The 22,296-nt window shown below is 41.6% G+C and overlaps 1 protein-coding gene across 2 annotated transcripts; it reads right to left on the bottom strand.

Moving 5' to 3' along the window:
• Positions 1-2,464: 2,464 nt before the first annotated feature.
• On the bottom strand, positions 2,465-7,355 carry ARMCX2 (armadillo repeat containing X-linked 2). 2 transcript variants are annotated; one of them, XM_081043142.1, is made up of 3 exons: positions 7,269-7,355; positions 5,640-5,712; positions 2,465-5,273 (listed from the first exon to the last, which is right to left on the bottom strand). In XM_081043142.1, the coding sequence occupies exon 3, from the start codon at positions 5,144-5,146 to the stop codon at positions 3,293-3,295; it is 1,854 nt and encodes a 617-aa protein (XP_080899268.1). In that variant the 5' UTR covers positions 5,147-5,273; positions 5,640-5,712; positions 7,269-7,355; the 3' UTR covers positions 2,465-3,292. The 2 variants fall into 2 exon arrangements, with proteins under 2 accessions (XP_080899268.1, XP_080899269.1); XM_081043143.1 differs by having other exon boundaries at positions 5,636-5,712; positions 7,269-7,354.
• Between the last annotated feature and the right edge of the window lie 14,941 nt (positions 7,356-22,296).

The raw sequence follows: 22,296 nt of genomic DNA, 5'->3' as shown, positions 1-22,296 counted from the left end.
TCACCACACCTGGACTATGCTGTTGATCTTTCACATGTGATGTAATTTAAGACACAAAAGCTTAGACTTTGGGAAATGAGATATTTACCTACTGTGTGAGTCTTAGCTCATTCATAAGGCCAGACTACATATCTCTGCATGGGAATAGGTTTCATCTGAAGGCGATGGGAGTTTTCACTGTTAATTAGAGCAAAGAAATCTGGTTGGATCACCGGCGCAGCTGGGATGAAGCCCCGAGACGCTGATGCACCCATCTTCAGCACACGAGCTCAGATACCACTTCTACCTCACCCAGAAGAAGTCTTTACTGTTCCAGGATAGACATCTTTTCAGATTCTCCTTCTTAAGGGTTCAAACAATCTTGGGTCTAGCCTCATGCAGGGTCGCCTTGTTACCACAGTAGTGATATTCTTTATTAAATGGCCAGGGGTTCTATGTCATCTGGGTTATAATGGTCACGGTAAAACTGAGTAAGATCAAAATTAGGCCTAAGAGTCCTCCATCATTTCTCTCCTAAAAGGAGAAAAAATAAAAAGTGTTTCGCCTTCATTCTTATCATCACTGATATCTTCAGAAAAATCCTTAACTATTACAAGCTGTCAAGCCTACAGCTGTGGATACAAGTTTTACAAATTGTAATTTTGCTTGAAAGTTCAAATGTTATTGTTAATGACAAATATTGTCAGTTGTTTTTCTTAAATGCTCACCTCATTCATTTTCAAAAAAATGTCTGCCCAATATCCAAGTCTGAAAAACCATTCTGCCAGTCATTCTTTCAAGTAAAAATAGTATTCCATGAGAAAAGAAGCTAATTCAGGGCACAACTCAAATGACTGTGTAAATATTTTTTTTGAGATAACCATTGTATTAAGCTATGTAGAATAGTTCTTTGTGCACATTTCCTATTTTATCACACAGAATATTAAAGAGACGTGCACTCAAGCATCGGGATTTAATAAAATTTATAATTTTATTGTAAAGAAGGACTCTATTAAGGACATTTTAAAATGAAATTGGATTTAAAATGTGTGTGTGTGTGTGTGTGTGTGTGTGTGTGTGTGTGTGTGTGTGTAAAGAAATCAATTACTACTAGTACAATTTGCGGACACTGCCTTGATCTATGCTAAGGCACTAGGAGTTATAGCACCATTAGTGGAAATGTCAACCTAGTGAAAATAGCAAATAATCCGTTAGTATTGTTTTGAAAATCATTGTGACCTTACAGTTTCAGAAACCTGCAGTGTTCTGTGGACTGCATATTGAGAATCACTGATATACAATATGATCCCAATTCTGTGTAAAAGCACAAGAGATTGTATAATAAACATCTGAAAGAATTTTCACCCACTTTCAATTGCAGGAGCCTTTTTTGACTGATGCCACAAACTCTTACATATGGTTAATATCCTTTCATGCCAATAATATAGAAGTACTGAGTTTTTAATTGTTGCACAATATTTTACTGTGTGGACATACTACCTATTGTCTAGCCAATTCCATAGTGTTAGACATTGCTTCTAATTTTAAGTTGCTTCTAATTTTTCTCTCTTAGAAACAGTACTCAAATGAACATCCTTATATATTCCTCTGTGTACAATTATTTGATTATTTCTTTAGGAAAAATCCTGTAAGTGGAATGCTTGGCTGAAAGGCATGTACATCTTTAAGGCTTCTTATGAAGATTACCAAATTGCCTTCCAGATAACTTGTACCAATATATAATACCAATCTGTCCCTTTCCTATGTGACCACCTTCCCAGAGTCCTTATCTCTATTCCTGCCACAACCTACCATACAGTTGCACAAAAATGAGGATTTTATGAGAGGTGGCAGAAAAGTGGGCTGGGTTTGGAAAATCTCTGGGATGTTTCCCATTTTCTTCTTTCATTGCTTCAGTGGGACAGGGGGAAGAAGAAGGAAGATGCATTTTCTTTAAAGTGAACTCAGGGGGTGGGTGTGGAGTTCCCATAAAGGCCTCACCACTGTCCGTCTTCTGAAAGAAGACAGTCCTAGACCTCTAACCCTAGGGAAAGAAAAACACTCTTTGCACCAAAAATCATTCTACCTGTCACCCAGCTTTTTTTTTTTATCATTAGAAATGGTAACTCACTTTGGCATTTCTTAGTCACCAGAACTGCAAGAGAACGAGGGCTTTCTCTGTCAAGGCCTGCATCAGATTATACAATCCTCCATGTACGTCAACCTACAGCCAAGTCAGGCAACAGATCTTGGTACTTTCTTTTTCTTCTTCTTCTTCCACTTTTTTTTTTTTGTAAAAGTCTCTTATTACCATCATTCCCTAATAGTTCCTATAGTCACCACCCTACTTCACTCATCATCATCTCATGCTTTGTTCATCATAAGTTCCTAACAAATGTTCTTGTTTCCCGTCTCCACACCTAACCCCAGCCCAGCACTAATCCATTTTGCACATTGCCACCAAATTATTTTTCCTTTTGTCAATAATATCCATTAAATCCCAAAATATGGCAGGATATTTCAATATCTCAGCTTGGGGTCAGAGTCTTCCCCAAAGTTTCCTCACTCTACATTTCCACCTTTCTGTTCCATCACTCTTCTTCCTACATCTTCCATTTCAGGCAAAGTTGTTACCTTTCTATCACAGGAACCGATTTCCCACTTCTGTGCCTTTCTTCAAGCCATTTCCCCCTCGTGAAATGCCCTTCTGTTTTCTCATGCTGTCCTCCAGGGCCAATTAAGTGTGCCCCTCCTCCCTGAAGCCTTCTAATAACTTTTGCTTAATTTAACCAGGCAGCATATATTTGACGATGGCATATAACCAGGTACTGTTAGCAATCCTTTTCTATTTATGTACCTTATCTCTCCAGCTAGATTTTAGATTCAAGCATGAGAACAAATTTTTGTCAGTTGAAACATACAACTTTATTGATGATACACAAATGAAGTCTTTGGTGGATAAATTCAAGTCAAAACAAATGATAGAAGTGTAGGCTATTCAAGATCGACAGGTTCATTGTCAATTAACATAGAGGAACCAGTAAAAATATTTCCATTCAAGCAGCACGATTAAAGTCACAAATGTGTTTTCAGTACAAGAGGACTATTTATTTGGTATTCATAAAATGGTTCAGCTTAAAGCTGGAGACTGTCACAGATAACATCACTCTGGATGATACATTATTCACAACTGGCAGCTGAAAGGATCCCTTTACTGTATGAGCAAGTGGAAAAGCAGTAACTTTCAATTTTAATTGCTTCCAGACTGCAAAACCAAGAAATTATTTCAAGTATTTTGACAGCACGTAGCCAATCAAAATTTGTCCACTAGTTTTATAACTTTCACTTTCACCAAGAGGTCATGGTGATCTGCTAAGGCTCGAATTTTCTTAACACATACTCCAGATGTAGTGCATAAGTAAAAAAGGGAACCTTTATTGAATTCTCTGTAGTTGAATACTTCTGCTCTGAGATTGTCATAGATGATCTCAAATAGAGTAAGGGCATTAATAAGAATTTCTGATTCCACATAAGAATTATAGAGGGAACTAAATGATGATGGCACTTGGGTACTGAGCAGCTTTTTTAACATGTCTGGATTTTCAGCAAAATTTGAAAGTATTTTCAAAATCTCAACCTTGATTTTTCCACCTCCCTGAGATAACAAACGGAAAAAGTTTGCAATAGAATTGACAAGCAGGTGCTGGTAGTCATTAGTAATAGTCATGTTTGTTAAAAATTTTAGTCCAACTACCTGTACTGCTGAGTTCAGGTTCGAGGCCATGATATCATCCATTACTTTATTCATATATACCTGAAGCCGGCCCTGATTTTCATAATTCTCACTCAGGTTATTCATGGCCATTAAGGCTTTTTCCTTAATGTGGGGATCAGTTTTGTTAATCATGTTTGCAATAATTGGGAGGCCTCCCAATTTGCGAATTGTGTCTTGGTTGCATGAATAATTGGCATTGTTACTCAGAGTGAGCAAAGCTACCTGTTGGATGAAAGGATCATCTGATTTCTGAAGCAAAGCAAGGACTTTCCTGAGATCTCGGACACCCAGAATCTCATCAATTTCATAAGGAAAGGGGCGCTTCTGCATGGGAACAGGCCTCCTTCCTCTCCCTCTCTGCTGGGTCTCAGGCTCAGAGTCTGACTCCGACTCTGTGTCAGTCCACCCGGATTCCCCTTCCTCAGAATCAGGGACCTCTGCCAGGAAAGCCTGTCCTCCATTAGCTGAGGCTGCAGCAGCTGCTGCAGCTCCATCCCCAGGGCGGAAGCCCAGCCCCAATTCATCTACTTCAACCTTGTTGGTTTTCCTCCCCTTCCCCCTGCCTCCAGTCCTGGACCTGGTTCCACCCTTGCCACCACCTTTGGGTACAGCTCCAGTCGCTGACCCGGCTTTAGGTATAGCCCCACTATGAGCACCAGGGGTCGCTTTTGTGGTGGCTGCCACTGTTTTAGGGGACCCTGAGGTCCCAGGAGCCTCTGCAGCCCCCGTTGGCGCTGCCGCCCCAGAAGGCACTGCTGCTCCAAAAGGCGCTGTGGCTCCAGAAGGCGCTGCCACCCCAGTAAGCGTTGCTGGTACTGGAGTCTCTGCAGCCTTGGTAAGTGCTGCTGCCTCAGTAGGTGCTGGCGTCCCGGGAGATACCACTGGTGCCCCAGGAGCTTCTGCTGTGTTAGGGGATTCTGCAAATTTGGGAGGCCCAGCCATTTTGGGGGCCTCTGCCTCCCCAGGAGGTGGTACTATTATAGAAGCCACTTCCACCTCAACTACTAATTCAGCCTTAGGCTCAATGCAGACCCCTTCTGCCTCCTGCGCCAGACTTCTTGCTTCACTCTGAGCCTCAGTACTGGATGCAGCTGGGGCCACTGTCTCAGCTCCAGCCGCATCCAGGGCAGAGGTTTCATCCTGGGCCCTGTCCTTTGCCCCACCATGGACTTGGGTTGGGGGACCAAATCCTGGTCCAAGGTCGATTGTGAATCCAGCCCTTAGTCCGGCTCTAGCCTTGGCTCCAGTCCCAGTCAAAGCCCTGGTCTTGGGCTTAGCCAGTCTCTTCTTCGTCTGGTGTCTTCGCCTGGTGTATTTGTAGACACAGTACCAGGCACTTGCCCCGATCACTATCCCAGCGGCTACACAACCAGCATCCCGAACTCGGCTCATGGTACAGCTGGAATGATTCTCTGAGCAGGCGTGGAGCTGGCTTGCCCAAACGGGATGTGTACACGTCAGGGCAAGGCACTTCAGCTCAGGCTCGCAAGTTCTGCAGAAACTGCAAGCCAAGCAGGACCTGGGGTAAAGGATAGCAATGAGGCTTAGGACTGTGGCTCACTTCATGCCTAACCAGGTCTACTTAGAGGAGAATTTGAGGACATAATGCTTGGTGGGTTGGCTAGTACCCAAACACAGGTATGGAGGCCTGTGTTTGCTGATTCAGGACCCTGGTTGTCCAACGTTCTCTACATCTTCATCCCTAGCCTGCCTTGCCCAATGCCAACACACACAATTTCCCAGCACCTACATGGGAGACAAGAGGATGTATTGATGTCAGGAAAGCTGGTGGAGAGCAGTAAAGACAGTAGAGATCTCAGATTCTGCTCTGATCCTCCCACCCCAACCCCAGGGGTCTCCAGATGGTGCTCATGCACATACCAACCTGCTGGGAGCAGGAGCAGTTTGCCCTTTTCCACCAAGCTTGTAGCTGTGCAGGGCCAAAAAGGCAGACAGACCTGTGGAGAGATCCCAAAAAGGGCATTTTGGGGACTTTGGTGGATGGATTCCTCTTCTTTTCCTGATTTGAACCCCTGTGGGCCAAGTTTCTTCCTCACAGTTCTCTTCTTTCCATACGTATTCCTTCCTCCTCTAACCATTTATTAAGAAGGCAGATGTCACACTCCTTTCCCTGCACCAAAAGGGGCAGGTCCAGGGCAAGGGTGTCTTGTAAAGAGGGAGAAGATGAGGGGAAAGGAGCTTCTGGTCCCAGACTGCTCTGGTTTCTGCCACACCCACAGTAGGGGTTCCCAGACAGTTCCCATCCCCCACACTGACCTCCAAGGATTCAGAGCTATTTTTGCCTTCTTCAGTTTAAAGTTTCATTCTAAAGACAGACCGAAGAGGGCAGAAATATAGACAGCAGACATTGGAGCCTGGTGGATTGAACAAACCCAGGACAACAGTCTCAATAATGGCTTTTAGCTTTCACATACCAGAATGACAAATGGTTCCACCCCTCAATTCCAATTCTCCTCACCCCTCCCATCCACCCCAATCCACCCTCACGCGCAGACTCCCCAGGCACTCAACCCCTCCTTTCACTTGCCCCGCCCCCAGTCCGCCATTTCTCGAGACACACAGCCACACCCCTTCTCCTGCACCGAAGCGAAAGGGGGCGGGGCGAAGGTGCAGGGAAAGCTGGATGGGACGCGGGACCAGGGAGTACTGCCAAACAATCTAGTGTCGGTCTCCTAGGACCACTCGTCCTTCAGTCCCCAGCACCCAGGCCTAGCAGTAGCCTACAGAACAGGAGCCCCAATGCCTGCCCTTTTGGTTTGAGGATCGTGATTTTCCCGTTTCTTCGCTCTGGGCTCTGCTTCCCACCCCCCACCAAAATTGCCTGTTAACCGCCATTTCTCCCGCTAGGGTACCCAAAATCCTTTTCCAGGACTGAAAAAATGGGGGTGAAGGGCTGTATGGAGGTGTCTTGAAAGCAGCCTGGAAGTTAGCACGGTGGTTTAATACCGGATTCCTTCAGGGTCCCCCCTCCTGTGAAGCACAGACAGAGCCAAACCAGCCATCTCTCTTATATAGGATGGCACACCCATTTCCCAGCACCCCCAAATGACAGGGTCCCCACCATGGGGAGGAGAGGGTGCGGAAAAGGTGGTCCAGGGGAGGTATCTTCAAAGTGAGGGTGGGAGTGAACCGGCTGGATTGTTTCCAAATTGCGGTCACCCTTTCCAACCTCCCCAGTGGCCTTATGTGCTCTGCCACGTTTATTTCTCTTCCCTCCTCTCAAAACAGGATGGGATGTGGGGTGCGGGGCCTGAGTGTCAAAAAACAAAAGCCAAAAACACTGGCTGGGAGAGGAAGTAAGCGGATTCTCTTAGAATCTTTACATACCCCCTCCCCCTCTCCCCACCGCCCACCAAAATGAGCCGCGACTAAGCGCGGGGGTTTAGAAAGGCGGCCAGAAGCCGGCAAGGCAGAGGCGCCCGCGGCCTCACACTTCCGCATCATGGGGCTACCCCTTTCAGTGGTGCCAGGCCTTGCCCACCCTCACACCCACCTGCCCGGATCTGGGGGAATTTTCTCCTCCTCCTCCTCGCCTGGGTTAAACGCACGGCAGTACGCAGCGCAATAGAGTTGGTACCCAGAGGAGGACGGAGGACGGCGGTTAGGGCTTTAAGTACCTTTGCCCACGTCAGCTCCTGGTCACGTGGGAGCTGCATCGCCAGTAAGCTTGGGTTCCCAATTTCCACTCCCACTAAAAGCACGAGCCCCCTCCTTTACCCCCACTCCCACCTCACCCCACCACATCAGGTCCTGTCACTCATTTTTTGTCTTTGTAATCCTGGAAGCCAAAAGCAGCCCCTTTTCCGTGTGTTAGAATTTGCCTTTCTCTGGTTGGGCGGAGGGGGGGGGAGATGTATCTTCTTTGGCTATTGACAATTTTTACCTTATTTTTTGTTGTTGTTGGGGAATTGTCTCATTCTCTCCTGGACAACTGGACACTGGCCCCTTGTTCCACTTCCAATCCCTGATCCACTAGTGCCCATCATTTCCCATGCAGTTGGGCCCCTGCTCCAGTATAGGTATGAGGCAGAGTGTGAGAAAGGAAACAGGAGGTAGGAGTGGGGTTTGTACTTCTGTAACACTCCTCTATTTTGTTTTTAAAGCTATCACCACCCTTATTATTATAGTAAGAAAATACAGCAAAACAAGAGTTCAGTGGGGGAAGCAGCAACACAAAAAGAGCAGGCATGTTTTATAAAAAAGATTTCCCACTAATATTGGCAGGTACCACTAATCTTGGTTAACTTTTACCATACGGAAAATGAATTTTACTGGCCATGTAGGAAATAGTTTCAAAACATGCTGAGGTATTTGAACATCTAAAAATGGAATTTTTCTCAACAAGATAAGCATGTCTCCATAAGATCTGCAAATTGGTCCATGGAGAGATGTTCAGTTGTCCAATGTTATTTATTTAGACAAATAATGTCTCACTTTTTCTTCTTCTGGGACAGCTTTTAAGTTGGATAAATAAATGATCCTGTCTTGTTCTGTTAGAGAAACACATTTATTTAATGTTCCCAAACCATTGCTGACTGCTATGTGAACCTCCTGTAATTTGATGGCTGTATCCATGACAGTTTTGAACACCTGTCCCTGGATTAGGTTCCAGTTTTGTGATTCAGCTCTGGGCACACACAAAAAAAAGCTGTCAGGCCAAGGAAATGACAGATGTGAGGGAGGCACATGGTGAAAACCTCCTTGTCTTGTCAAAGGGTTGGGGGAGGTGCTGCCCCTCTACCCCCTCCCATATGCCAAAGCCTCTCATCGTCTGCAGTCAGACACCTGACTGTTGCTCACTCCAAAGGTATACATTCACAGGTGACCAAGGTGGTAAATGCCACCTTTAGTCACGTGACTAACCTGAGTAGGTGCCTGCTTCTTCCCTCCCTCCCTCATCCCAATTCCCACAGAGGTAACTCAGGGATGCATAGAAGGGATTGCTGTTCCCACCTACCCCTGCAGCTGTGGGTTTCCATGAATCCTGGAGAAGTGATAGCTGGGGGAAGCACCCAGTTCTGCCTGCTCTGCCCTCATCCACGGTGCCCAAGTTAACATTGCTCCTAACACTGTTTGTGGCTACCACCTGGCTTGAGAGGTGCAGCCTGATGCAGCCTCCTCACCTCTGGCCTGATCACCATAGGGAACCCAGGGAGAACCTAGCCTTGCTGCAGGATCAGCGCCTGAAGCCCATGCCTGCTTTGGTGCCCCCTCAGCCAATTTCCCCCTCCCCCCAGGGCCCAAGGGATATACTTTTCCCCACCGCACATAGCGATTAACCTAGTATAGGCATTCTTAACTAGCTACCTCTGTGGCCTACCTGACATTCTATGCAATCTTTTGTTTGTGAGTGTGTTGGTTAAGTGTATTTCTGGAAATAGAGGTCGTTGACCTCATGAGTTTCTCAAAGGGTCTGTGACCCCCTCCCCTAGATATTGAGAACCAATACAATGGCCTAGAAAGTCTGTGTTATATATAATAGCTCAGATTAGGAATCTTTTGAGTTTTTTTTTTTCTGGTGATAACAGTGATATACATTAGTAGTTAAAAACATTCACAACAATAAGAAATACAAGTATATAAAGTATACAGGAAAAGAGCTCTGTAATACCTTTTCCACTCCCAGCCACTACTAACAATTTCCACCTTTCTTTTTATGCACATATTGGTAAGTACATTTGTGCTTATAAATCAAGTTCCAAATTGAGTAACAATAAACTAATGATAAGTGTTTGGAATTTGTATCATAATTGCAGTAAATCTGTAAATTAATTTGAGGAACATTAACATCTTAACCATGAGACTTCCTCTTTAGGAATAAGGTATGTCTTCACTTTGCTCAGCTCTATTTTTATGGTTGTTAATCAAATTTCATAAGTTTCTTTAGCTAAGTAATTCTTGTTACTTGTTCAGTTTTTCCTAGGTATTTAGTAGTTTTTGTTGCTGAAATGCTATTCCCTTCCCCAATTAGAATTTCTGATAGGTAATTTTCTGTTTAAGAAAAATATTCATATATATAATTCATATATATAATATACATAGCCAAAAAATGTATACACATTTTAAGAAAGGAAAAAACTATTAAAATTGTAATACTCAATATACATCAGTAACAAAAGATGAATACAAGTCACGTTTGACTTCTGCAATTAAAAGAGGTGCTCAAAGTGGTTACCACCAGTGCAATTTTAATAGTATTTTCCTTTCTTAAAAAGTGTATACATATATATACATATACATATACATATGCATATATATATGCATATGTGTATATATATATATATATATATATATATATAATCTGCCAACTTTTGTGATCTGTCTTACTAATTCCAGTAGTTTTCAGGTGCTACCTTTGGTTATTGATGTATGTATACATAACCATCTGCAAATGATATTTTCCATTTCTTCCTTTCCAATATTTATACTTTTTTCTTTCATTTTCTGCATGTGTTATGTTGACCAGAAACACCAGAACTATGTTGAGTAATTGTGGTGCTTCAGTGCCTCTTTATCCTGTTCTTGAAGACAGTTGGAATGCTTCTTCTATTTCATCATTTAGTGTAAATTTCGCTGTTTCTGATATTTTCTTTTCTTTTTTCAACTATACTTTCACTTATGTTTATCAGTACTGCAACAAAACAAAACATAAACAAAAACAAAAAAACAAAAAAAACAAAAAAACAAAAAAACAAAGAAAACAGCACAAAGAAATAATGTCCGTGAGTGGAGGCAAGTCATAAGTTCTGTGGTCCTGGTAGCCCACAGGAGTGAGGAATATGCCAGGTCAGAACAGACTCTGATATATTCTTGATCAGGTTAAGGATATTTTCTTTTATATCTAATTTAATTTAACCAAAAATGATTCAGTAAATTATGTATAATTGTTTAATGCATAAATGAAATTCCCTCCTATTCCTATTTTACTAATATATATATATATATATATTACTAATGTATATATATATATATATATATATATATATATATATATATATATATATATTTTAAATTTAGGAACGGGTAAGTTTATCAAATGCTTTGATTGTAAGGTTTCTTGTCTTCGTCAGTTGTTGTTGTAGTGGTGTAGACAGACAAGCCTCCCTGTTACTTTAGTCTCTTTACACATCCTGCACATTCAAATTCCCCACTCACTTCTCATAATGTTTAGAGTGAATGCAAATGTTCTTATTACAATTGACAAGGCTCTACTCTATCACCCCTATGACTCATCTTCTACTACTCTCCCTCTAGCTCAGCCATGCTGCTTCCTTGATGTACCTGGAACATACTGGGCTCAATGCCTTCACTGAACCTTTGCATTTGTCTGTCCTCCTGGTTGGGACATTCTTCCCCCAGATATCAACATACCTAGATCCCTCACTGACTTCAGGTCTTTACTCAAAGGTCAGCTTTCTAGTGACTCTTTCCCTGGCCACCTTATTGGAAATGTCAACCCATGTCAACTTTTCGTATCTTTTCCTGTCTTTAATTTTTTTTCTTTTTAGTACATATCACTAACAATATGTTATATATTTTGTTATTTATCTCATTTATTGTTTGGCTCACCATAATGTAAAGACCATGAGATTAGAAATTTCGGTCTGTTTTATTCACTGTTTTATTAACCACAGCATTGAGACCAATGCATAGCATGTAGTAGGTACTCAGTAAATATGTTGAATAAATGAATGAATGGATTTCCAACAATAAACCACTCTCTTGCATTCCAGAAATAAAGCCTAGCTGGTTATACCATATGAGCATATTTGTAAATTCTCAGATAAGTGATTAGCTAAATCAGGGTCTTGTCAGGTGACAAGAGGGAGAAGACATGAAGATTGCTTTGCGTGGCATGTATACAACTCATTAGTCAGTGAGAATGATTGTTTATGATACATGCCTTTTTACATTTTTAAATTTGTATTAAATTTATTGGGGTAACTGGATAATAACATTATATTAATTTCAGGTGTACAACTTCATAATACAACATCTCTATACCCCATTGTGTGTTTACCACCTGAAGCCTAGTTTCCTTCTGTCACCTTGTATTTGATCCCCTTTACCCTCTTCATCCTCTGCTCACCCTTTTCCCCTCTGGTAACCACCATTCTGTTGTCTGTATCTATAAGTTTTTTGTTTTGTTTGTTTGTTCATTTGCTGCTTTTTATTTTATATCTTACATGTAAGTGAAATCATGCAGTTCTTGTCCTTTGATGTCTGACTTATTTCACTTGGCATAATACTCTCAAGATCCATCCATGATGTCACAAATGGCAATCTTTCATTGTTTTATGGCTGAGTAGTATCCCATTTTATATATGTAACATAATGTCTTTATCCAGTTATCCACTGAGGTTAGGTTGTTTCCAGGTCTTGACTATTCTGAATAATGCTGCAATGAACATAGGGGTGCATATAGCTTTACAAATAAGTGTTTTCAAAAATTTGGGGTAAATACCCAGAAGAGGGATTGCTGGGTCATATGGTAGGTTAAGGAACCTCCATACTGTTTTCCATGTTGGCTGTACCAATTTATATTCTCACCAGCAGTGTACGAGGGTTCCCTTTTCTCCAAATCCTTTCCAAAACTGGTTATTAAGAAATAATATTGACAATCTTATTGATAATATATGGTATTAGCAGGAAAACAGACACACAGATTAATGTAACAGAATTGAAAGCCCAGAAATAAAACCATACATACATACATGGGCAACTAATTTTCGACAAAGGAGCCAAAAATATACAATGAATAAAGGAAAATTTCTTCAATATATGGTGTTGGGAGAACTGGAAAGAAAAAAATTTAAAAAGAAGTAGGAGGAGGAGAAGAAAAAGAAGAAGAAGAAGAAGAAGAAGAAGAAGAAGAAGAAGAAGAAGAAGAAGAAGAAGAAGAAGAAGAAGAAGAAGAAGAAGAAGGAGAAGAAGAAGAAAACAAGATTACTGTCTGATATCATACACAAAATTAACTCAAAACGGATTAAAGATTTGAATATAAAACCTGAAACAATAAAATACATAGAAGAAAATATAGGCACTATATTTATGGACCTTGATCTCAGAAGTGTTTTTGTGAACTTGACCACAAAAGCAAAGGAATAAAAGAAACAATGAAGAAATGGGACTACATAGAACTAAAACAGCTTCTGCACAGCAAAAGAAACCATCAACAAAACAAAAAGCAACTAACCAAATGGGAGAAGATATGTGCAAATGATACCTCCTATAAGGAGGTAGTATCCAAAATATATAAAGAACTCATAGAACTCTACAACAAAACAAACAATCTAAAAAAAAAATGGGCAGAGGACCTTAATAGATACTTTTCCAAGGAAGATACACAGATAGACAACAGATATATAAAAAGATGCTCAGTTATCACTAGTTATAAGGGAATTGCAAATCAAAACCACAATGAGTTACCACCCACACCTGTTAAAATGGATGCATGCCTTTCAAAAAAGAAAGTGAATCTTTTTTTCTTAAATGAAAATGCTCCTATCATATTTTCTGATAAAAAGTGCATATTTGTATTAAAAAAAAGAAACAGAATAGTGGTAACAAGAAAAAAACAAAAATTCATTCCTACTTTCTGCTTCCTTTCCTGACTCCCCTTTCCCCACCCCCATTTCCAGGTATTTTCAGGACTACAGAGATGAATATTAGTGATTCCAAAGAAAAAGAACGGAGGAGGGCGCCCAGAAAAGGATGGAACAATTCCACGAGAGAAGCAATATAATTGGTCAGTAGCTCTGGAGAAGATGCTGCCTTTTCCAGTCGTCAGAGAAAGACAATACCTTTGTTGGGTGTTCAAAGACCAAAATGGGCGACAGAATCTTGCCTGGTGGTTGGAGAGGAGGAGGGAGCAGGCATATAGCCCTCTGCTTTGCTAATAATATGAAGGGAAATTTGGGGCCCGAACTCACCAGTGATGTGACCTCACGTGACCAGGAGCCTTTGTGCCAAAGTCTCGGTTCAGATAGCGGTTCTTGCTCAGGTAAGCAGCTCCCTATTTCCTTGGAGGTGGCGTGAAGGGGTGGGGGGCACGTATGGAGGAGGACGAGGAGGTACCCCGTCCTGATGCCTTAGGTCAGTGTGCGGCTGGGTGTTGATTGGAGACTCCTGGAGTGAGGATGGAGAGTAGCAGCACAATTTTCCAGTTTGGAGGCGCTTCTCTGATTCCCCATATAGACACCCGAAGCCAGCCTCTTTTTAATTTCCTGCCTTGCAAAGGCAGGGCAGTGCCAGCAGCAGAAAGGAGAAATGGTTGGCGTCGGTGACTTGAGAAAGTGGAGGGGAGGAAGCTGTTATTGGGGAGAGGATAGAGAAGGAACAGTTAAGGTGAGCGACAGGCCTGACAACCTGGACCCATATTCGGGTGTTGGTGCATCCACCGGAGCACTAATTCCCCGTTGTCTCCTATTTGTTCCTGTCTGATTCTGGCTTTGGTCAGGCCATGTCTGCCGATCCGTGTCCATAGGTGGGGATTATCCATGCAAAAGTAGGAGAAGCCCAATGCCTCGTTTCCTTCTTCCCTCATCCCCAATACTCCGCCCCCTAGATCCAGCTTGACTACAGTTTCAGACTCCAGCTTCCCACAGGCTCTCACTAGCCTGAGATACTCGGGACAGCTGCAACATGGGCCATTCTCAAAATTTTGGCTTGATGGCAGAGGAACTGGTTATTGGGGCTGGCGCCTGGTACTGCATATAACAGCTGACCTGTGGTGGAGAGCAGAACAAGAAGAGACCAGATGATTCTAAAGACATTAATTGTACCTACGTAAAGTTTCGAAAATACAGGAAATTGTAAAGAAGAAAATAAAAATAAGCCACCAATAATTACTATTCCTCGTCTTTCTCTCCTTGTAAGAATGTGGATGTGTGTCTTGAACATTATTGCAATTGTACTGTATATGTTATCCTGGAATTATTTTTTCAGGTTGCACTGAAGGTTGTGCTTTTTATTAGGTAGTGAAAACGCTTCATAAATATTCTTTCAATGGATAATTTCATAATAACAAAATATAATAATCATAATCTTCCCCTTTTGTTGGCCTTTCATGTAGCAGGTATGAAACTTAATTCTCAGACTCAGGTGTGAAAGAAATATTAGATGTTTTTATTTTCTAAAAAAAAATAACTGTGTAAACTAAAGTCTATATGGACTTACCAGGAGATATTGTTTCACACTCATAGCTGTGATACCCATTATTCAAGTTTCCAGATGGGCCAGTTAGGCTGCTTCTGTGCTATAGTTGGCATAGAGGGCACAGGAATTTGGTGAAACTGGGAGCCCTCGGTAGGATCCAGTCTCTCAGGTGCACCATATGGCCATCATCTCCGAGTTCCTTTTCTTCTCTGGGCTGTCAGGGAGCAGGCTAGAGTTCCCATCTGCTCAAGAGACTCAGAGACCTCTCTCTTTTCCCCTCCAGTGGGAATGGGGATTTCTCTTTGGTGTGAGCAAAATCCTTTACTCCCCAAACTCCATTATTTTTTTCCATTTATTGGGGTGACAATTGTTAGTAATATTACATACACTTCAGGTGTACAATTCTGTATTACATCGTCTATAAATCCCATTGTGTGTTCACCACCCAGAGTCATTTCTCCTTCCATCATCCTATATTTGATCCCCCTTACCATCATCTGCCACCCCCAGCCCCCCTTACCCTCTGATAACCACTAAACCATTGTCTGTGTCTATGAGTTTTTGTTTCTCATTTGTTTGTCTTGTTCTTTTGTTGTTTTTGGTTTATATACCACAGATCAGTGAAATCATATGGTTCTCTGCTTTTTCTGTCTGACTTATTTCGCTTAGCATCATACTCTGAAGATCCAACCATGTTGTCACAAATGTTCCTATATTATCTTTTCTTACCACCGAATAGTATTCCATTGTGTATATATACCACAACTTCTTTATCCTTTCATCTATCAAAGGACATTTTGGTGGTTTCCATGTCTTGGCCATCGTAAACAAAGCTGCAATGAACATTAGAGCACATGTGTCTTTATGTATAAATGTTTTCAGATTTTTTGGATAGACACCCAGGAGAGGGATTGCTGGGTCATATGGTAATTCTATTCGTAATTTTTTGAGGAACCTCCACACTGCCTTCCATAGCGGCTGTACCAGTCTACATTCCCACCAACAATGTATGAGGGTTCCTTTTTCTCCACAGCCTCTCCAACACTTGTAACTATTTGTCTTGTTGGTGATAGCCATTCTAACTGGGGTGAGGTGATATCTCATTGTGGTTTTTATTTGCATTTCTCTGATGATTAGCGATGTTGAGCATTTTTTCATATATCTATTTGCCATTTGTATGTCCTCTTTGGAGAAATGTCTATTCAGGTCCTCTGCCCATTTTTCAATTGGGTTGTTTGTGTTTTGTTGAGTTTCATGAGTTCCTTGTATATTTTGGATATTAGCCCCTTATCGGAGGCACTGTTTGCAAAAATCTTCTCCCATTCAGTTGGTTGCCTCTTTATTTTGTCGATGGTTTCTTTTGCTGTGCAGAAGCTTTTAAGTTTGATATAGTCCCATTTGTTTATTTTAGCTTTTACTTCCCTTGCCTTTGGAGTCAAATTCATAAAATGCTCTTTGAACCCAAGGTCCATAAGTTTAGTACCTATGTTTTCTTCTATGAATTTATTGTGTCAGGTCAAACTCCATTATTAAAAATGGATTTGTGTTTGGGGGGAACAAATCTGGAAAGTCCAGTCACAAATTTTCTCTGAAGCAATGAAATACTAACTGGGTTTAACTGAGAAAGGGAAAGTGGAGAACACAGATGGACATAGAGATGAAACGTAAATTAACACCACTGTGTCTTAAGTAGGGTTCCCTAGAAGCAGAGCCTGAGATGGGGATACTCGTGAAAGTGGTTTACTAAGACTGTGTTCTCAGGTGAAACCTGTAGGGAGATGAGGAGAGCAGCATAGGACAGGGGTAGAAACTAGGCACAGATGTAGTTCAGCTGAAGTATAGCCTCAGACTGAGCCCAGGGCAGTTCTGGGACGTGAAGGGCACTACAGAATTGATCCACTTTGAAACAAAGGAGCCAGACTTTTACAATCACTGCAAGCCAGGGTGTATGGGTGTGGTGGCATGAGGGGCGAGGGATTTCAGTTCCCAGGTATCCTCTGACAAGGGTGCAACTATGAATCTTCAGTATCCAATGCTCAGAGCAGCTAGGGGATGGATGTACTCACCCAGTAAATGGAAACTGGACAGGGTAGCAGTAGTGCCTACTACCTCAACTATAGCAAGCCAGTCTATATTTTTTCAATGAAAATGTATTCCTATCCGTGGGTTCCTCCCACCAGGCCTTAACTTTGGCATTACTGGCTGTGGTGCACTATATCAGGATATGCCCACTTTCTCCATAAACAAAACAAAAAGAGGAGAGTGCTTGTTATTATCTAATCATCTTGTGGTTGTCTCAGAAACAGTCTCCCTCAAAGGCTAGTTTTTTTTCTCACTAACCTGACAAATAGTCACATTTCCTCCTCAATGTATAAATTTTGGAGGAGGACTGTGTGGCACACAGTTTAGCATCTCATGAAAATGTTTTCTGCCTGTAATGAGATTAGAAGTTGGTACAAAGGTTGAGGGACGTTTGGACATAGGATGTGTGGCTCTGATCCATTTCAAACAGATTTTAGCAGGTGTTAAATTGATTGCCATAAAATTCTCATCCAAATTACTTGAACTTAGCAGAGAAGTTGCTAAAGGAAGGGCAGGTGTTTTTCACCTAGACAGTCTAAAATGACACAGGCAGAGATGGGAAGATGTCAAGGCAAAGGGAACTTGCTAGCCTGAGAAATGGGCTGCCCATTAATCTAGCGTCCATGTGGTAGTCTAGGGCTCTGGGGGATAGAAGGTACCTTGGAGGAATTTAAACTTTGAGCTCCCATCTTGCTAAAATGGAAGAAAAATCAGCCTCATTTGTTTTTGTGACTCCTTACTCCTCAAGTGCTGTAAAAAATTGGGAGCTAGAGTATTAGAAAGGCAGGCCCATCCACATTGTCTACTGAGATACACATTGTTCCAGATTGCAAATTAATTTTAGGTTTGATGGCTCTGGTGCTCTTGCTCTATGCTAGAGAAACAGAAATCTATGTCAAAGCTGGAGTCACTAAGCATGCCATGACTGTCCTACCTGAGGTTTGCCACATCTTTGAGACACTGTTGGAGTAGGGCAAAGGTATTTCCTTGTTTAGGAGCCCCTCATTTCTTCATCTTCACTAACTCTTTCAAATATTTTTTTTTATTTTTTTGCCTGGGGACAAATTCCTCTCTCTTTTTTTAAATTTATTTTTGTATTAGTTTCAGGTGTACAAAATAATGTAATAGTTAGACATTTAAACCCCTCATAAAGTGATAACCCACCCCCAAGCTACTACCCCTGTGACATCTTATATAGAGGTTACAATACCATTGACTATCTTCCCAATGTTGTACTCCACGTCCCATGACTATATTTACCTACATATTTACTTATAGTTGACATTCAATATTATTCTACTTCAGCTTTTCAGGTGTGTAGCGCATTGGTCAGGCATCTGCACAGTCTATGACATGTAGTCCAATGTCCACCTGGCACCTTACATGATCTTTACAACATTGTTGATTGTATTCCCGATATAACTACCAATTTGTATTTCTCAATGCCTTCACCATTTTCACCCTGTCCCCATCCCCATTCCTATCTATCACCCTGATAGATTTAGTACCTATCTGGCACCATACCTAGTTATTGAAATATTATTGACTATATTCCTTATGCTATACCCTACATCCTCAAGACTACTGTATAACAACTAATTTGTTCTTCTTAATCCCTTCCCTTTTCACCCATCCTTAATACCCCTACCATCTTAAAGAAGTCCCTCTAATATTCCTTGTAATACTGGTTTGGTGGTGATGAACTCCTTCAGCTTTTTCTTGTCTGGGAAGCTCCTTATCTGTCCTTCAATTCTAAATGACAGCCTTTCTGGGTACAACAATCTTGGTTGTTATGTCGTTGCTTTTCATCACTTGGAATATTTCCTGCCACTCCCTTCTTTACTGCAAAGTTTCTGTTGAGATATCAGCTGACAGTCTTATGGGGGCTCCCTTGTAGGTAACTAATTGCTTTACTTTTGCTGCTTTTAAGATTCTCTCTTTGTGTTTAACCTTTGGCATTTTAATTATGATGTGTCTTGGTATTGGCCTCTTATGATTTATCTTGTTTGGGACTCTCTGTGCTTCCTGGGCTTGTATGTCCATTTCCTTCACCAGGTTAGGGAAGTTTTCTGTCATTACGTCTTCAAATAGGTTTTCAATTCCTTGCTCTCTCATTTCTCCTTTTGGTACCCCTATAATGTGAATGTTGGTACACTTGATACTGTCGTGGAGGCCCCTAAAACTCTCCTCATTTTTTTGGATTCTTTTTTCTTTTTACTGTCCTAGTTGGATGTTTTCTGCTACCTTGTCTTCTACATTACTGGTTGGATCCTCTGCTTCATCCAGTCTACTGTTGATTCCCTGTAAGACATTCTTCGTTTCCATTATTGTATCTTTCATTTCTGGCTGGTTCTTTTTCATGGTTTCCATCTCCATTTTTATGCTTCCTATCTCTCTGTTGAAATTCTCCCTGAGATCATTGAACATTCTTATAACCAGTGTTTGGAACTCTGCATCTGACAAATTGCTTATCTCTGTCATGCTTAGTTCTTTTCCTGGAGCTTTGTTGTGTTCTTTTATTTGGGACATGTTTCTTTGTCTCCCCATTTTGGCTGTCTCCTGGTATTTGTTTCTACTGTATTTCCCCAAAAATAAGACTGGGTCTTATATTAATTTTTGCTCCAAAAGATACATTAGGGCTTATTTTCAGGCGATGCCTCAGTTTTTCATGTACAGCAATCTACATTCATTCATGTACAACAATCTACATTTATTCATTTATTCATGTACAAAAATCTATATTTATTCAAATACAGTCATGTCATCTTTTTCTGGAACATCGTCATAACTCTCCAAATCCCAAATTCCAGCTTGACTTTTTTGCGACTCCATTTTCTGTAGAACCATTGACCCCAATCTCTCATGTCCAGCAATTGAGTTCTCCTTAAATGAGCGCTTCTTGTCCTTGTAGCCTGCTCATAGTGCATTAGAAACACAACTGTCGGTGGTTTTATCCCATGAATTCTTCACCCAAGTCATGACCTCTTGCAGGCTAGGCTTCACAAAGTTTCTACGCTGATTTATCTCCATTCTGTTTTCAATATAGTCATTGATTTTCATGCGTAAATGGTCCTTCAATGGCTGGTTTATTGCAATATCGAGAGTCAGGAGATAGGCAGTCATTCCTGCTGGAATCATTATTTGATCTATTCTTCTCTCTGCAAGGAAGTTCTTCATGTCTTTAGCATGGTGATGCTGGCTGAATTTCAGACTAGCAGACCTCTTTGGCCACCTCGCAAAACAAGTGACAGCATTAAATCGACCCACTTCTTTATAACTGCTTGTGTGCACCAGGCTTTTTTGGTTTCAAGAACATAAATGCCTGAAACATGTTCAACCTTATCTTTCTTGCCCTTAGTGATGATTAGAGGTGGGGTTTTCTATCCATCTAGACAAATTGCCAAAATACAGGTAACATGTGCACTGTTGTAACCGGTGGAGGGAATGTAGATTGACGAGGCTCCCCTCTGATCAATTGTCGTTTGAGATCCTTGGCATATAAACACTGCAGTTTCATCCATAGCAATCATGTAGAAAAGTCGATGCCATCAACAAAGGACTTGAATGCAAGTGCATGTTTAATAACTTCAGTATCTTCCAGGTTGAACAGTGTTGTGGATCTGAGAGACAGTTCATATCACTGAAGGAGCCATCCAGCCAGTGTTGTGATGCTTTGAATTCTTCTGGGGATATTTCTAACTGTGGTGCCATTGCAAGGGCAAATGCTTGAATATCAGCCCTGCACACAACCAAAGCCTTTCCTCTCCTGTCAGCAATCCTTTCAGAGATGATGTCTTCCAGCTCAGGAAATAATGGTTGCCGACCTGATCCCCATTGCACTTAGCATTTCCCTCCTCCACCTGTTGACTGAGGTTATCGTACTTTGCTTGCCACTTTTGGACAATTTGGAGATACAACTTTTTCTATTTGCAGAAAGCCGTAAGATTCTTGCCCCGGGAGTTCTCCATGATTCCTTCCTTGTACACATGGAATACCTCTATCTTTTTGCACTCATCTTGTCTGGGGGTCAAAATATTATTCCCTTTAAATCTACCATTAAATCAAGTGTTAATTGAAGACTTACGAGAGAGGAGCGGCAATAAAAATGATGACAGTTACGAATGATGGTCTACACAAAAGCAATGAAAAATTGCAGGCACCAAAATTCAGAAAATGTTTCTTTATTTCACAGGAATGCATTAAGTACGTACGTTACAACACATGATGTACTGAATTATGAAGATTCATATTAGACACAACCACGTCCGTTCGTTATCTAGTGTGCACGTTGTTCGTGAGTTGTATCTGTACTCTGATTGGTCATTCGGCAATAAGTCTGTAGTGCATCTGTTTACATAGGCATTTACCTGTCATCCAAAGGCCCCCGCTTGGGTATTTACAAATACTTAATTATAATTTATGTTATCATTTATTTTAAGTACTAATGTCAATAATATTATTTATTTATATTTAATTGTATATTAAGATTATTATTTTATAATGTAATACATCCATCGTGTGTTGCAACAGATGTACTAAATGCATCTATCTGTCTGGCTGACGATTTTAACTGGGGCTTATTTTTGGGTTAGGGCTTATATTACGAGCATCCTAAAATATCATGCTAGGGCTTATTTTCCAATTAGGTCTTTTTTTTTTTTTGGAGAAATACAGTATGTATTAGGTAGGGCTGCTATGTCTTCCGGTCTTAGTAGAGTGGCCTTGTGTAGTAGCTGTGCTGTAGGGTTCAATGATGCAGTCTTTCTGCACCTGAGTCATGCACTCCAGGTGTGCCCCTTGTGTGGGTTGTGTGTGCCCTCCTCTTGTAGTTGAGACTTGGTTGATAATTGCACATCAGTGGGAGGAACTGACCTTGGGTTCAGTGTGAGGAATGGTCGTGACTGCAGTGGAGTTGTGGTTCAGGGGCTGATCCGACAGAGCAGGATCTGCCTCAGCAGGACTCTGGTGTCTGCCCAATCTGCCCCTTGCGTGTGTCGTCGTTGGAGGAGGCTGGTTGATGTTCCAGCTCATTTTGAAGCTGGCCACTGGGGGTGCCAGCCCCAGAACCACCTTGGAGGGGATCTTCTGTAGGTCTGCTTCAGCCACAGCCCGTACCCCTCAGGGGCCACATAGAAGAGCCAGAAAGAAATCTGTAGATGGGTGATGCCATGATGTGCTTGAAAGTGCCTTGAGAGGCCAAGCTGCGAACCAAGGCTGGCTGCCGCTAGTGCCGACTTAGGGCTGCTCAGCCAGAGGTACAGGACATGCTCAAGCTGGCTTGT

Source organism: Rhinolophus hipposideros, assembly GCF_964194185.1.
Source record: "Rhinolophus hipposideros genome assembly, chromosome: X".
NCBI lineage: Eukaryota > Metazoa > Chordata > Mammalia > Chiroptera > Rhinolophidae > Rhinolophus > Rhinolophus hipposideros.
Note: the sequence above shows the minus strand (reverse complement) of the source record. Positions and strands in the feature narration are given on the sequence as shown.